The sequence below is a fragment of the Rhagoletis zephyria genome, unplaced genomic scaffold (assembly GCF_001687245.7).
Source record: "Rhagoletis zephyria isolate East Lansing unplaced genomic scaffold, Rhagoletis_zephyria_1.1 Rzeph_scaffold_11649, whole genome shotgun sequence".
NCBI lineage: Eukaryota > Metazoa > Arthropoda > Insecta > Diptera > Tephritidae > Rhagoletis > Rhagoletis zephyria.
Window position 1 is genome coordinate 1 of NW_016168725.1, and position 16,834 is coordinate 16,834.

The 16,834-nt window shown below is 35.0% G+C and overlaps 1 protein-coding gene across 1 annotated transcript; it reads right to left on the reverse strand.

The window, feature by feature from the left end:
• Positions 1-475: 475 nt before the first annotated feature.
• On the reverse strand, positions 476-15,967 carry LOC108377198 (gamma-aminobutyric acid type B receptor subunit 1-like; the record flags this gene model as incomplete). The annotated part of the gene is made up of 4 exons (XM_017633457.1): positions 476-618; positions 6,543-6,692; positions 15,369-15,612; positions 15,802-15,967. Coding segments are annotated over 4 exons (703 nt in total), but the record flags the coding sequence as incomplete, so codon positions are not given.
• Between the last annotated feature and the right edge of the window lie 867 nt (positions 15,968-16,834).

The following is a 16,834-nucleotide window of genomic DNA, read 5'->3' on the forward strand; positions in this document are numbered from 1 at the left end:
ATCAAATTTCTGAGCTGTGATCTTTTCACTTCTCAAAAGAAACGCAAAATTAGTGTCCGCAGCAATATTGTGCTTTTACTTTCTGTGCAACATTTTCAATTCTTGTCAATAATGTTGCAACACAATTGCATTTCAAAAATATGCAACGAAGCAACCAACAGGCAAGGGGATAAATGCAACATTTCAGTTTGGAAAATATCGTCCTATTATCGCTTTGCACTTTCCTTAAAATTCGAATGGTTTTTATGATGAACTTATTATTTTTAATAAAAAAAAAAAAAAAACATTTAACGCAGCATTTCTTAATTGGTAACACTGCAAGTGCCTACCTCCGAATATCAACTACAGTGTCATTCAGGTGATCTTGTATGTACAAATAGCAAAATTCGCAGGAATTGGTTAAGCTGTTTAGAAGGAGACTTGTATACATACATATATACAAAAGACCTTTTTTTTTTTTGGTAAATTTACTCACCTTCTATGCTTATTCCATATGTTGAATACAATAAGTGCTAAGGCTACTAATATACCACAACTTGAAATTGTACACATACAGACAAATAATGGCAGCGATACATTGCGTAAGACGCGTCGTACAATTGTGCGATCCTGAGGTACCTGTAAATTAATGAAAGAAAATTTAGAAATGGAAATTTCAAAGTATTTATTTATTTATTATATTGAAGTCGGTTTTGTTTTTTTTTTTTAAATTACTTGGTCGTTTTTTCTTCTTTGCTTTCAACAACAGAAATAATTAGTTTATTAGTGAAATACAAATTAATGCTAAAGCAGTCCGAAGTCAGAACGCTGGAAGAGTGTGGCCTTTTTGTCGGATTGTCGGAGGTCAGAAAAAAGATTAAAAATTATTTTTTTTGACGAGAATACAAAAAAAAAACAGTTTAAAATAAAATCCAGAAAATCTGTAGTTCTCAGCTAACCTCCTTTTGAAATCGGCCTGCACTCACTACGCTGTGGCTGGAATGCAGAATTCGCCCACTCCCACTCCCCCTTTCCACTGCCATTCACGAAATCGTCCATTTCTTTCTATTTCTAATTTTCATAAATATTTTTGATTATCTCAAAAATGTACAGAAATAAGATTAGACATGGATTAGGCAAATATTAGAGACATGAGACACTTAACAGTAGAAGTTTTTATTTTTTGAATTTTGAATTGTGTCGTCAATGCAGAGGATCATCGATATTTAGCTTTTGGCTGGAAATTTATTCATTTTTAACCTGAGACCTATACCTAACGCTTTATTTGTCTCTACACTAGTTAATAATTCAAATATACCGGGCGTATACGTAACATTACAATTGGCAAATACTTCCAGGTAGAGATGGGCACGGGCCTAAATTTTCAGGCCCGGCCCGGCACGAGTGCAAAATTAACTTTCAAAAACACGCACGAGCCCGCACGTTAAGAATTTTAGCACGACGGGACACGTCCCAGCCCGGAAATAAAGAGCCAACTTTTATTGTATGTATACATATCGTCCCATTTCTGCCTTAACCTCGTATCTGCAATAGAGGTATTTTAGAAAGTGTAAGACAAAATATTTAATTTCTTCTCCTAGGATACAATAAACGCATTTTTACTTAGTATTTCTGGTTCCACTAACAGTAATGAGCACCCTCATTAAGTGTTTGCACTATTTTCAAATAGTGTGACGCTTAAACAGCTGTTATAAGTGGTAATATTAGTTTTCCCAAAAATTGTAGATACGTGGTTAATGCAGAAACGGGACGATATGTACATATTTTTAATTATGTGTTTATGTATGTATATTTACTTAAGCGAGTCAATTTTTTACATCAAAGATTTTTGTAATATATTTAGTATACCTTAGTGAATTAGTTCTTTAGTTCATATAGTTCATTTAAATAGTTCAATTGACGAATATATTTACACATCGACACCTGAGTGGGAGATCGACCTATCTTGGCAGCCAGTTCGAAAACGAAATCTCAACATATTTTCAATATATTTTCAGTTGAGATAGTTTTTAAACCAAATTCTGAAAAAGGCGTTCTTGAAAAGTTTTCTGAGATAGGGTATTTTCGAGCTTTCTGCTGAGCTGGGTCGATATTCCACTCATATTACTATTATACATACAAATGTATTACATACCAAACAAAAACTTTGGTAATTTGAATTTACATACTTACATAAAAAACGTACATAGTTAAATATGTTTTCGGATAAATAAAATTAAAGATTAAGCGATGAGAAATAGTAGTAGCGACAAATTTAGGTCAATGAAAATACCCAGCTAGTGAAGAAGTCCATTGAAATTAACTAGTTCATTTAGTTCAAGAACTACCCAAGCCTATTGCAGACAAATGCCCTCAGAAAGCAAATTTGCATTTTCCCAAAACTTAAGAATTTTTTCAAATGACAAACTTGAACTCCTTTTTGAGTCTGAAAAAAGCGCATAGCCCGACGCTAAATTCCATGCTTTTAAAGCAAAAAGTAAGTACATACAACGAATCTTATGCTGCAAGCAAAATCAATCAATCCTTCTGACTTTTGCCATTAAAGAAAAAATTTCACTGGAAAAGTGCAAACAAAACGAAAGAAGCAGAAGAAAACGAATTGGCACAAATTGGCATTCCGCAAAATTAGCATTCGGAAAAATTACAAGCGAAAGCAATTTAACTGCTGCAATGCCATGCAGATGTCAAACTACAAGCAAACTGCAAAGGGGAAAGTAAGATCGAATCAAAGGCAGCAAGCAAGCAAGCAAGCGAGTGAACAAGAAAGTCGCTGAGGTAACTGAGGTTATGTAATATTCAAATATGCAACTGCCAGCAGAGAGTTGTGTAGCAAGTGGAACAACTTCATCAGTAATTAAGGCAATCGAACTGTCATTGATGCTGTGTGGCAAGGCAAGCCAGTGGTTGATAGGTGTGGGTAGAATGATACGTGGGGCAGGGTAGCAAACCTTAACTTGAGTAAAAGTGTAGCAGAGCAAAAGAGCAACGATTAATTGCAACGTACTTGTGACATGGAATGCTCGAGAGCAGGAAGTTTTTAATGAATGCGCAGAGAGTTGGAATGCAAGCAAAGTTTTTTCTTAGTTTTATTGTGGGAACGGGAAATAGTGAAAGTTAAAGAAATAACCAAAGTTTTTCACAATTTTTTAATGCTTCAGTTAGAGTTATTGTAAGGATTTGAGAAATACTCTTGTGAGATTTTTTGAGTCTGAAAATTTGATTTTTATTTTTAAAACTTTTAAAAACTTAAAACTTTTGCAAATGCTTGTAATAGCTTCTTGTGAGAACTCTCCAGTTTTAAAGCGTGGGGTCAGTTACAACCAAAAGGCGCTTGTATTAAATATGACGAATTTAATTCAGGTGCTTTTTTCGAGGTTATTTCAGTTTCTCTATTTTTCACTTTTAAGCACCGATAATTTTATTTTTGGTGATTTGGAGAGTTTTTTTTTGGGATTTCGTCTCAATCACAGTTGATTCCCGATTTTTTTTTAAACATTTCTTGCTTTTTTTCAGGACTTATAGGACTATTTAGATGTTTTTAGGGTTCTTCCAGTATTTGTTGGGGCTTTTCGGGTTTTATTTACTGAGCTTTAGGGATTTTTCGGGACATTTGACGCTTTATTGGAGAATGCCCGGGAGTTTTTTGGGTTTATTTTTAGATACATATATGTACATACATACAGTAGTGAAAATATAAATCATGATGTAGAACTATGTACAAAAATTAGCAAAATTCGGCAATTCAAAATTTTTAGCTTCTTAAAAACATTCTGAGAACGCAGTTTTGTAGCCAATTCAATTTTAGAATAAAAAAGTGCAAACTTTAAGTATTTGGAAATTACCGTTGTTGATTTTTGGCAATCGTTTTTGTGGAAGGTGTTGCTCATTTTCTCCATACAAAAAATTGTCGAGCATACGGTAAGTCCTAGCTACTTCAAACTTGCACTTGCATGCTTAGAAAAATTCTTAAAAAAAAAAAACTGATTAAAAAGTTTAAAGCTTTTATCTAAATTTGTTAAAATTCGTAGAATTTTTAAAAATGTTCTACAATGTTTGAAAGTTTGATTCAAATATTTTTTTAGATAGTAAGCTATATGTGTATATATAAATAAAAAAATAGTAAAAAGAAATATTTTTAAAGCAAGCTTCCTAAATACGAATGAAATCGAACCATAAATACTGGTTTACCAAATACATCGCTTCATGCGACACCTACCGGCAAAATTTTACGTAGAGTTATTCCTTTTCAATGTACGTTCTATATATGAACGAAATTTGACTATACATAAATACGGGGTTTTCAAATATCTAGACTCCTGCGCCAACTATCGGATTAACTCAGCTTTCGAATTGCGTTGTCATCGGGTTCTGAGCCAACTGTGAAGTTTCAATTGTCTAGGTCATCGGGAAATCGATTGCAAAATTTGCCCCTAACAAACATATGTACTTGCATACATACATACAGAGCAAGTTAAATTTTTCAACAAAGAAAATTAGCCAAAACAAGCTAAGAGGTCTTTTCCCTATTACCTTCTCGCCACCGTATCTGCATTTATGTAATCTTATTTTCTATTTTTTATGAATGCCTAAAAAATAAAATTGTCGGCATGAATTTCATTTTTATTTTTGCCAAACAACAGATTAGAAAAACATCCCATTTCATTTCTACAAAACAATTCCAGCTTAAGAGCCCTTAGTTGATCTGTACAAGGTATTTCACTCATTGCTGCCGCACTCCTCCTCTAACTTCTTCAAAATGCAATTTGCACCATTTTCACCGTGAATATATCATTCACACTCGACTGCGCCCAACATGCCACAATCGAAGCGTACTTAATGCAACAGCATTTTTTTTTTCGTCCAGTAACACAAATCTGAATTCAAATCCGAGTCCGTATTCGAAACTATGCAAATTGCTCACACCTATGCTGAGTGCCATGAACAAGTGTGCTCAGTGAGAAAAAAATTTATATTTAAAAATACTTCTTGCGGATTGCAGCTGCACACTTGAAACGCTTAGCAGCCAGCAATCAATTTCAAATAACTGCGGCATAGCTAGGTGACCGCCGACCCATTCTCCCATGCCCGTGTGTTTGGGTCTGTGAAAGTGAGTGTTGTGCATGAGAGTAATCAATTTTCATTCGCCACACTTCGAAATCGCTTCCTACACACACACACACACACACACACAGGTACAAATGAACCTTTCAACAACTGTCCGTCCGTATCTTTAACTAACCAAAGATAACTGGCTCTGTGACTGTCTAACTCCACCTGGCTATTAAAATGTCGAACGAATACCGAATAGATAAATGTGAGTGCAAGAAAAAAAGTGAGTGGCTGACTAAAACCCACACAGCACAGCAGATATTCGTATATATATTTGCCAGTGTAGGCGTTTACGTTGGCGTTGGTGTTGCGAATTCAATTCAAAGCTCACTGGCGCTTGGCAAAGTGCACTTTTCACATCCATTTGCCGCTCGAAATCAAATAATCCTTCGCTTTCACGAATACGCTTCTATGCTTTTCAAGTTACTCAAACCCTTGTCGTCACATCGCTGCATCTGTGTAATATCCTTGTACATATGTATGTGCAATATTTGTTGTTTTCATTCATTTCGCCTCATTGCCTACCAGCTCGCTGTGCATTTGATTTCGGTGTTCCCATTTGTGGCCGCTTTGTCGCAGTTCTATGTAGTCCATCCAAAAAGGCAATGATTTATTCTCAAGCACTTCCATCAGCAAATCAAGAGCAGTCGCCAGTAAAAAAGCTTTATAAAGCACCACACCACTCACTTTTGCATAGTCACTTATGTACATATGTACATAGGTATTTGAGTTGTTGTTTTCTTGGTTTATTTTTTTCCTGTGAGATGCATTTTATCACCTGCCTGCTGCTCAAGTTCAATGGGCGTGCAAGCGAGTTGCAGTGGTGTGACCTGACTGGCCGCCCCCGCCTTTGATTGACAGCGCAGTGCATTGAAGTGAAGGCTCATTTGAATAATTTTCTTAAATATTCAAGTACGTGTGAGTCACGGACGCTTACATTTAAATATCATATACATACATACACAGATGCGATTGAGTTTAAGTGTACGTTGAGCTGTTAATTCAGCGAGTTAAGTATTTCATTATCTGAATTTAAAATGAGTCAGTGTGAGAGAAGGCATTGTAGGTACTTTGAGTAGCGCGAATGAGCTTTGTAGAGAAAGTGGGTTTAAAATTCTTTGAGTGTTTATGAGATTCATTAAAACTGATTTAGAAGATATAGTTACTATCGCCGTGATCGAAGGTGGGCTATGGATTTCTTTTCTTCGTTTTTGGTTATTGAAATTTTCAATATCATTTAAACATTTTTTGCTCTTTGACCTAAAAGTGATTTCAATTTGTACATTCCGAAAGGTTTTACAACCTGAATTCTAATTTAATGGAAAAAGCCAAGTATAACCAAGTTTCATTACATTGGCATTAAAAATTTTTGGGTCCGTATTATTTTCTTTTCAGTGTTATTTTATTGTTGATTTTCTTATTCTTATTCTTACCTTTCCTCCACTCCATTGTTCCATATTTAACCAGGTTAAATTATCCAATTGTGTGTCGTAATAACCCAATTTTTCATATTTTCCATTCGCCATTTGTTCGATTTGTGTTAAGGCAATACGATCGCCTTGCGAGCTGAAGGCAACGACACCCTGTAAGAGGAAAACAAATTTATATTATGACTTTGCAGAATTGTATAAATTATGCCACAAGTAAATGCATATGTATATGAGCAAATCTCCCAAGTTGTTAAATTTTTCGAAAAAAACATGATTCCATTGCGAAATTATTTTTAAATGAAAACTTAAAAAAGATATTCTAAAAAAGTCCAAATAACACCTCGTGCTCATGTACCCGTAGTTGTGTATGTAACGTATACGCCCGGCAGCAACATACACAGTCAGCTAATACGTTTACTCGCACGCCTTAAGTTAAAACTCATATTATTTAAAAGTAATTAAATATTGGCGTGGAATATTTTTCTACATTATTTTTCACGTATTTATATATCAATTCTTTCATGTATATAACAATTTCAGAATAAATTAAAAATTTCAGAATAAAGAATTGAAAAAATAAATTTTTTGGCGGCACACTAGTTTTATTACTCAGATTGGTTTGTTTTGGCAAGAAGAACATTTTCACCGTTTAACGTTGACATTTTGAAGTATCTTAAATATTTAAAATAAAAATATTCAAAAATTACAAAACAGCTGTGTGCTGCTATTTTGTTCATTTTGGTGGCACACTCTTGGAACTTCACAGATATGCTGTACTTGATGCCAACTTTCATTGCCTCTAATACGAACATTCTATTTGAAAACTTCCCAAAGTTATTAAAAAAAAAACAATTATGATTTTTTCTAGTGGCAATGAAAAACTGGATAATTTCGGTACTTTTTCGACCGAATAAACGTTTTAAGGCAAAAACTGTTCAAATACTTGATATATTTCTTATTGGCACTTGTTTCTGGAGCTCCATTGATTGAAATAAATGCAAGAAGAATGCCTTAGCGTCTTTTCCAGCGAGAAGGAGAGTGATACTAAAAAGAAAAGAACTCGCGCTATTTGCTCATATATGTGCTGAATAGGTGTTATATATATAGAGGCATAGTCTAAAATTTGATAGAAAAGTAAAAAATTCTTGTTGAAGAGATTTGTTAGCTAAGGAATTGGGATATATCCTTTGCAGTTGTAAGTCATACTGAGCGCCATAAGATCGACCGGGCGATATGAGCATAATTTGAGAAGCCACCGACTTGTTTATTTGAATAAAAACTGGTGGTATTTGAGAAGTGCATATATGTACGCATATCCGTTGCATCTTTTTAGGCACTCACTGCTATTAAATGTTCAAACATTTTGAGTAAAAACTCAACCTCAAAGCAGTTTTACTTAAAAAGTGTATAATGAAGAAAAGATTGGACACTTTTCTTGACTTAATTGAGACTTATTTTTACTCAAATGAATTTTATATGTATGAATGCCATTCTACTACCCATGAAAGCAATTAATTATTCCAGTTAAATGCAAGAAAAATATTGTGACTTAGTTGAGTGCACGTAAATCAAAAGTGCGCGCGCGCATGCTAGTTCGCCTAAAAGCATGCAATAAATTCCCACGTTACCTATTGTGTGCGCATACACATTAAGCGAATGTGCGCAACACCAACAACACCTTTAAACAACCAACTTCGTGCATTTATATTTTACAACGTTTTTTTTTTTTACTTATATTACGCCACTTTTGTTGTAGGTGCGAAAATTCATTGCCGCCATTATTTTGTTGCCTATACTTTTTTTTATTTATTTGAATATTTAACTTTTTTTGCTTTGGTTTGTGTTGCCATTTTCCAAGCGCATCTCATAAAAGCGTAATACCGTAAGTGAATGAGGGGCGAAAAATGGCAACGGCAAAAAAACACTTTTCCATTTAATGTTTGCCTTGTTCATATAAAATTAATGACCGATTTTTTTTGCTTGCATTTGCGGTTGCTGCAGTGAGTTGTGGCGTCGTTTTTAGTTTTGTCGTTGTGGTACGTTGCAGTTGCAACGGGAGTCATTCTGGTGTAGCAGGAATTCGCTTAGAATACCCAGAAAACCAAAAGGAACGATTCAGAAAATTTTTCTGAATTTTTTTTTTTTTCTTTAAGGACGTGAATTTAAACCCAAATACATATTCCGATATTGCTTTGCCCCGCCGCAACTTCTTTTCTAGCCAAAAGAAAAATTTTAAATATTTCAATGCCAAGTAAAGCTGGTTTACGAAGCTGTGTGTATTCACTGTGGTACCCCATAGAGTAAATGCTGCAGAATTTTCTACGCATTTCCGCATTTTCAGCAACCGCAGCCACAGCCACGGCAACGGCGGCATCAGCTTTGACTAGCAAGGCAACGATACTCTGTAACCACTGGCAACAGCAACCAACCAACTAACTAGTGGATGACTGCTACAACAGCGAGCATATCCAGGCATGCCTGTGACGCTGCCACTGTGAATTGACAGAGCACCAAAGGGGCGCTCTAATAAAATAGTAAAATAAGTAGTAGCGGGAATTGAGGAAAAAAAACGTTGACATATGCCAGGCGGCAATCAGCTCCCGCAGGAGTGCTGGATGTTGTACAAACGCGTTACTATGTTAAGCAGCTCAAAATACAGATGCCGCTTTTTGTAAATGTTCTTGGCAGTGAAGCGGTTACATTAGGGTGGGTCAATTTGTATGGTAGTTTTGTTCGACTATGAGCGTATAGAGCGGAAGGATTCTACGTGTAATTCTAAGCAAATTTGCCGAAGAAACCGTAAGTCTAAAATCAATTTGCAGTTTACTAAACTACGAAAATAGGTTGCGTTGCATTTCGCCGTAGTGTCGTAAATTAGTGCTTAAATTTTTTTTTTTATAAAAACGTGCTATAAGGGTTTTTTTTGTTATGCGGAGTCCATTTCTGCACTTATATTTTTCTTCAAATTTCAGAATTATTCTAGTTATGCCATACGCGCATAGTAAATAAAAATTTACCCGCCCTAACTTATGTACATTCACATGTAGCCAGTTAAGAGTTGCAGCACCGGCCTCCTGTATGGCGTGCGAGTGTGCAATTCACGCAGGCACAAAAAATGTTCTCACTTGTGTATTTACGCATTGTTGAACGTTTGGCTGCTGCAGCGAGGGCAGCACACAAAATGCTGCGAGTTTATACAAATGTGCATATGAATTTGATAATGTCTATGTGTGTGTTACTTGTTGAAACTATAGTTTTTTCTTCTTAATAGCTGCAGTAACTTTTTGTTTAAAGAGCGCAAAGGACTTGCAGCAGTTTGCTGTGGCGCCACTGCAATGCCATGTACATACATATGTTCATACCAACCCATGTTGCAGCTGATGTACGATACCCATAGGGTGTGCTGATGGTGCTGAGGCGAGCATTTTTCTTGCTTTTAACTGCAGCGCTTGGTTGGTTACGAAAAGTTTGTTTGAGCGAAAAGAGCAAAAAATTAGGGGAATGCAAAAAAAAGTGCAGCACTGATACAGCACAGCTATGAGATGAATTTTTTCTCCACTTTGGCAGTTCTCTTATCCAGAATGTTAAGCAAAAATTGTGCGATATTCAAAAATATGAAAACATTTGATAGTCGCTATTCAAAATTCAATTCCATGATGGAAAGGGATTTCACTTAGCTCCACTACTAGTTAGAAGTTAGAGAAATTACACCTATCGAGTTACGAATAGCGATTACGTTGCTGAAAAATAACATAGCTGCTGGAGCGGATGGACTTCCAGCCGAGCTATTCAAGAACGCATCAACTCCTATGCAGAATATGTACGTTACTGTAGTAGAATTCGACTAGAAGATTTGCTGTTTAGTTGACAAAAATACTCTGTTAAAGTGCTTTGCGGCTACCTTCGTTCGTCTTTTCTTTATTTCGGAAAAATTTGTATCAACTTTCTTTCACCTTTCGTACATAAATTACCTTCAAATAACAACTAAGTTTCCCACTAATACCAACGTCAATTTGGCTATGCTTTTCATAAGAAATGAAATTTCCAAAAACCATCTGACATTCAACCGATAAGCGCCGTAAAAGTTTTTCGGTAAACCACAAAAGTCGAGACTTTGCGCTGTCAAAGTTTTTCGCAACAACTGACTATTAGGCGCTATCTGTATAAGTGTAATAATAAATTAACATTGCGCAAGACGTAAATCGAAAAATGTGAAGCACTCAATAAAGTCGTAAGTGTTGTTGTTGTTGTTGTTGTTGTTGTGAAGCAAACAAAGTTTTATAAAAGGCAAAAGACACAGAGTATCTAATTTGCAAATGTTTTGTGGCAGAGGTGGGCAGGCAAATTGACATATAATTTGTTTGTTTGTTTTGTGTATATTTATTAGGGTGTTCCAAAAATCCATGTGAAAAAGTACATTGGATTATTCTCCCAGAAAAAATATAAACCCCTATTTTTCGGCGGGGCCGGACGCGGTGTGGCGCGCGGACACGGGTCGCCGCTAAGCTACGAAAATTTAATGTTTGAAAGAGCAATAATGCCAATGGATTTTATTTCGCTTTTGAATAGGTGATAATGTCAATTGACTTTATTTCCGTTGATCTTGTTACCTGTCACCAATTAGCTTCAGTTGTTACTGATTTATCGCCATTTTCCTGTTTCTGTAAATTATCGTTATACCACGCGCACCTAGGTTATTGCCGATTTCAAAGAATTTGAACATATATATATTAGTCGGACCCTAGGCAAGGTTCGTACCGAGTTTGGTAAGGATTGGTGAAGCATTTCATCATAAGTGGGCGGGGTCACGCCCATTTTCCAACAATTGCATAATAGTATTATATCTTACCAAAACTCTACTTCACACACTAATTTTCAACAATTTGGATCAAATATTTATTGAAATGTAATTTTTTTCGCATTTTTCGAAAATACCGTTATCTTAATTTTTGCTCGAGTTATCGTGTACACGGACAATTGGACGGACGGACGGATACAGACATGGCTTAATCGACTTCTCTTTTAATTCTGAGCATTTATGTATACATTTGTCTATATCTAACTCGATTCGATTTGGCTGTTACAAACAACCGTTATGTGAAAAAATTTAATATACCCGTGTACACTAGTGCGCGCGGGTATAAATATCGGGGCAAATTTTTTTCGATATAGAATAATTCTAGGGGTGAGTGTGTATTAAAATTTCGACTTTGCTTATTTTGGACCACCCCAATGTATATACATACATATCTACTTGTACATATGTACATACATATTTATTCACTTACATATGTACATGGAAGAAGAATGAATAGCAAAGAAAGATTAAATATTAGACTTAATGCTCGCAGGTTACGAATTGGGCATTCATACAATTAAGTGGGTAAATTAAAATTTGTTGCCAACCGTCCGCCTTTGGAACTTACATAAATGCTGCGATAACAATTTTTTTCTTGCTCTAATGTCACTCATTAATTGTGATCTTTATCGCTAAAATTGACAACACTCTTTCTTTTTTCCGCTTTTATCTTAATTTAATTGATATTTTTACTATCTATATTTCCTCTCGGGCCTCTCCGCATATAAATTGCCTAGAAAGCTAAACTTTTTAATTCATTAGGCACTTAATGTGCTGTGAAAGCATAACTATGCCTTTGAATGTAGTAATAATGTAATCCTTTGTGTGGTTCAATTGTCGATATAGCAGGCAGAGAGGAGCGTGCAGAGCTAAAATTAAGGGAAAAGTTATTACTTAGTTGGCTAATGAAAATAGAAAATGTGTAGATATAATGAAAACCTTATGATTTGTTAGAGTCCATTGAATTTATTGAATTTAGTGTTTTTTTTGTTTTCTAAGAGAAAATCGTTCAATACTTTACACCATCTCCTCCATTGCTCGATTTTGCCAGCATATTCACATACAAAATATTTTAGGGCTCTGTATTTTCCTTTTTACATTTAATTAAAATTTATGGGTAAATATTGACAAAAATCCCCATGCAAACATTCTCTTCAATATTAAATAAATGCATATGTACATACATATGTGTGCTTTGTCGTCCAAGCACTCAATTGCTGAAAAGCCACAAATTAATTCTCAAAAATTTCTTCGTCTTTAGTAGTCAAATTAATTTATAGTTTTGCAAATTTCCATACGAAAAGCCCAGCTTACAAAGTTAGAAGTTGTTGTTGGGTCGTTATATGAATAGGCACACAAACATTTATAAGCATAAGTGTGCACTTTGATGTGGCAAGTAGCATAGTTTTGGTACATTTGCAAATGTGCCGAAGAGTAAATATAGGAAATTATAAGTTGTTGGTATTTCCATATTCCTTTTACATTTGCAAAGCGTAAATACCTACGAGTAAATACATGTGTGTATGTATACATACATACATATGTATGCATGCATGCTCTTATGGCTGTGTCAATTTTGAAAACTCCTTTATGTGACTTCTGTAATTTTCGGCAATTTTCCCAAATTGCAATTAGTCGTATATTACATGGCCTTTCATTTGTAACTTCATTTTGCAACTTGGTTTTGTGATTCTTTGCAAAGTCCTGTGTAAGTATGCATAGTAAATCAATTTTACTAAAAAAACACTGAAAAATTGTAATTTTATTGCTTCGGAAGATAAGGCTTTTAAGACATCAGCTTCCTTTCCTAATAGGCAAAGAAACGTTATTGGATGCACACATAGAGATTCCATTTAGTGTTTCTAAATTTTCAAACCTACATACACTATAAGAGTGCTATGCATTCGAAAGCAAAAAAAAAAAACTAGAAACAGAACAGGAGCTGGTTGTGACCTTGAAATGCAAACAATGCTTCTTTTTCTCTAACGAGGTCATACCAACGGAAATGTGGTAAGGAGAGCTCTTTCGACCTATTCTTTCATCTGCGGATACACCACAAAATCTGCATCATCTAAGAATTAGCTGATTTAAATCAAAAACATGTATTGTCCACACAAAAAAATAAATATTTCGTTTGAAAATTGGCCGATAGGTGGCGCTGGACTCGGACTCGAGATAACTCCAAAACCCCGTATATAAAATTCGATTTGATTTAAATTCAGAACATGTGTTACCTAAATAAATATAAATAATTTTCTTTAAAAATTGTCCCGATCGGTGTCGCTGGAGTTGAGATATCTTTAAAAATGTTGTTACAGTTCGATTCAAATTTAGAACATATATTAGCCATGTAAAAATAATTATTTCTCCTAAAACTGGAGAAAGAAGAAACAATTATGAAAAAAGAAGATAAAGGGTAATATAAATTTAATGAACAAATTTAAATAAAAGAAAAATATATATTTTTATTTTTAAACCAAACTAACAATTAAAAGAAATATAGTGAAAAGAAGAAAAAATTTTATTAATCACACAAATTAAATGAAATAAGGAAATATATGTAGGTTTCTTTTTAAAACAACCAAAAGAAAATTAAATTGAAAAAAAAAAATAATATACGTTTATAAAATTTTTTAAATAAAAAAAAAAGAAGAAATTGTTGTTTTTAAAACCATAAAATCCTAAAAAAATTAAATAAAATAAGTTCTTTAAAAATTTAATTGAATTAACTAAATAATTATTTTACTTTTTAGGGCTATAAAGTCTTATAATTAACTAATTTATTTAAAAAGGGGGAAAAAAACTAAAATCGTCCTCGGACCTTTTTAATGGAACGCCGGTGCTTTGTACACTCGGCCATTGTGACTATTGGAGTGACGAGAGCTAAATGATATGCAAGTACTTTCTCTCAAAATAGCATTCTAGGAGTGGTGAATGAGATAACTGTTTTTCTAAGAGTTTTGTATTGGAATAGCAAAAGTCTTTCAAACTATCTTGTCATTTTTCTTAGCCAGAATCACTCCGTTAAATTCACTAGAGATTCCAAACACTCGAATATTCTTTTACATCACCACCACCACCACATAACGCTATGCAATTGGTCCTCGACCAGCCACAAATTAAAATTAAATACTATAATTGCGACGCTTTTACCTTAAGAATATGAAGAACTACGCTTGCTACCTGTAGGTGGAGCTGCTTGAAGCAGATGCAAAATAATCGATTTTGACCACTGCCTGGTGAATGGCCATTGAAAATTCTCTTCGTATGAGAAAATTGTGTTTACTCATTTTCGTATATTTGTGTGATACCAGCTCAATATATGACCGAGATCTGCTCTCATTACTGAAATTTATAGCTTTTTTTTCGGAAAAGCGTTGGGTAAGTTTCTAAAAGCAATCTTTATCCTTATTCGTATTTTTATTCCGATTCGTACTCGTATTGGAAAGAGAGGTACTGAGTACTTGTGTCGCCAGTTTTTTTTTTTGCAAAAGCTCCTGGAATCTTAAGCTCTTTCATATAACTCAAAACTCTTATGCTTGCGAATTAACCCAATCGTCTTTAATTCAATCCAACACCTTTAGCTGTACATTTTCTAGGCACTCGAACTTTTGATTGATTTTTTTTTCTCTCGAGAGAGAGTGCCTTAAGCCAACTTTGCTCAAATAGGATTTATCTAAAAAACTACATACAAGTAAGTAAAACCAAACATTGCCTGTGGAGCCACTTCCAGTAAGCCAATGCAAACGTTGGCAATGAAAATAACATCAAAGTGTAGACTTTAACGTCTGTATTCATACATATGTATGTACTTATATACCACTCAGAACATTACATTTTGCACCTGCCCTGACTGAAGTATGCAAAGAGCTTTGAATGTTGCCCGCAAGCTGAATTGATTTATTTTCACTTGCCGCAGCTGCACACTCCTCATATGCCACATCCTCTAACACTAACACAAACACACTTACCGATATGCCAAGGAATTGTGTAGAATTCATGGCTGCATAAATTTCATCGGCAATTTCCTTGTCCGTATAGGTGAAATCGCGTAACGATTTCTGTCGTTGCTTCAGGCGTTCCATTGTCTTATTGAATGCTAGTGCCACACTCCAGACAGCGTCGTAGGCCAGCGGCGCCTCCTGATAGCCCTCCGGATAGCGATCGTGATTGATGTCGTAACCTTCTTCGATGAGTGCATGATTCAGTCGTTGCCTGCGCGGGGTGGGAAATACGAGTAGCAAAAAAAAAAAAAATAAAAAATTAGAAAATGACAGATTCAAGTTTTGAATTTTTAGCACTTTTGTGATACAACCAAAATACCTTAAAATTCTCACACAAAGCATTTCTGCTACTCAGTGAATATTAAACTTTTTGTGCCATTGTCAATTGGCGAAAACTTACCGAAATTCCTCAGCTGTCATGCCGGAAATTGTCGTTTGATTGTTCTGATTCCACATAAGCGCTTCCGTTGTAAGATGTCCTTCGGCGGCGATGCGCATTTGCTCCTTGGTGCATGTAATGCCCTCATTTTCCAAGTTCACTTCGTACCAATTGTCCTCGTACCAGCCTGAAAGTAGGCAAAAACACACAAAAAGTTACACATAAATAAATGGTTTTGGTCTGTATGTCTGTATGCATATATACGAGTATGTGTAAGTAACTAAGTACAAAAGCGCTTAAATAGAAGTAGCAGCGTTAAGTTGTAATACGAAATTGATGCGCTTAAAAGTTGAGCCAAACGTACCAATATATATTTGCTCGCGCAGATATTGGCAAGCGAATTGAGTTTGGCGCGAAAAGTGCACACTTTGCTAATTCAAAAGTCATGAGTTCCGCGTGTGAAGTTCGCGTAGGAGCGGCGGTGAGGAAGAAGCAGCTTTGCAACGCTACATGGCGGCGAAGGAAGGTAATATTGGTTGGTTGGCTTTTTGGTAGGTGAGAAGAAAGTCAGCAAGCGACGGAGCGGAAGAGCAAAACAATGGCGTTTGCAACGAGAACTTTGTGTAGTTCACTGATAGACAGTGTTGCCAGTTTAGTTATTTTGTAGCTACATTTAGCTATTATTTTCGACGTTTAGCTATTTTTTAGCTTCTTTTAAAATCGAGTTAGCTATTTTAGCTATTTTATTTTATAATTTCATCATTTTTACAAGAGTACAAAAATTGATATTCCGGCCTGCCTAATCCCTCTTTGCTATATCGAGTACATCGTGCGACAAAAACAAAAAAAAATTTTTTAAACACACTAAGCAATCAATATACTTTCGAAACTATGGTAAAAATGTGTTCGTGGTTTTTTTTTTTTTCTTACGTCAGGTTTATTTTACGGACCCTATAATTTCAAAGATATGGTTACTTAAAAAAATATTTAAAAAATTCAGTGCAATGTGGAATGGCAATATGGGTAGCAAATGAAAGAGAAAATTTTGTGGATT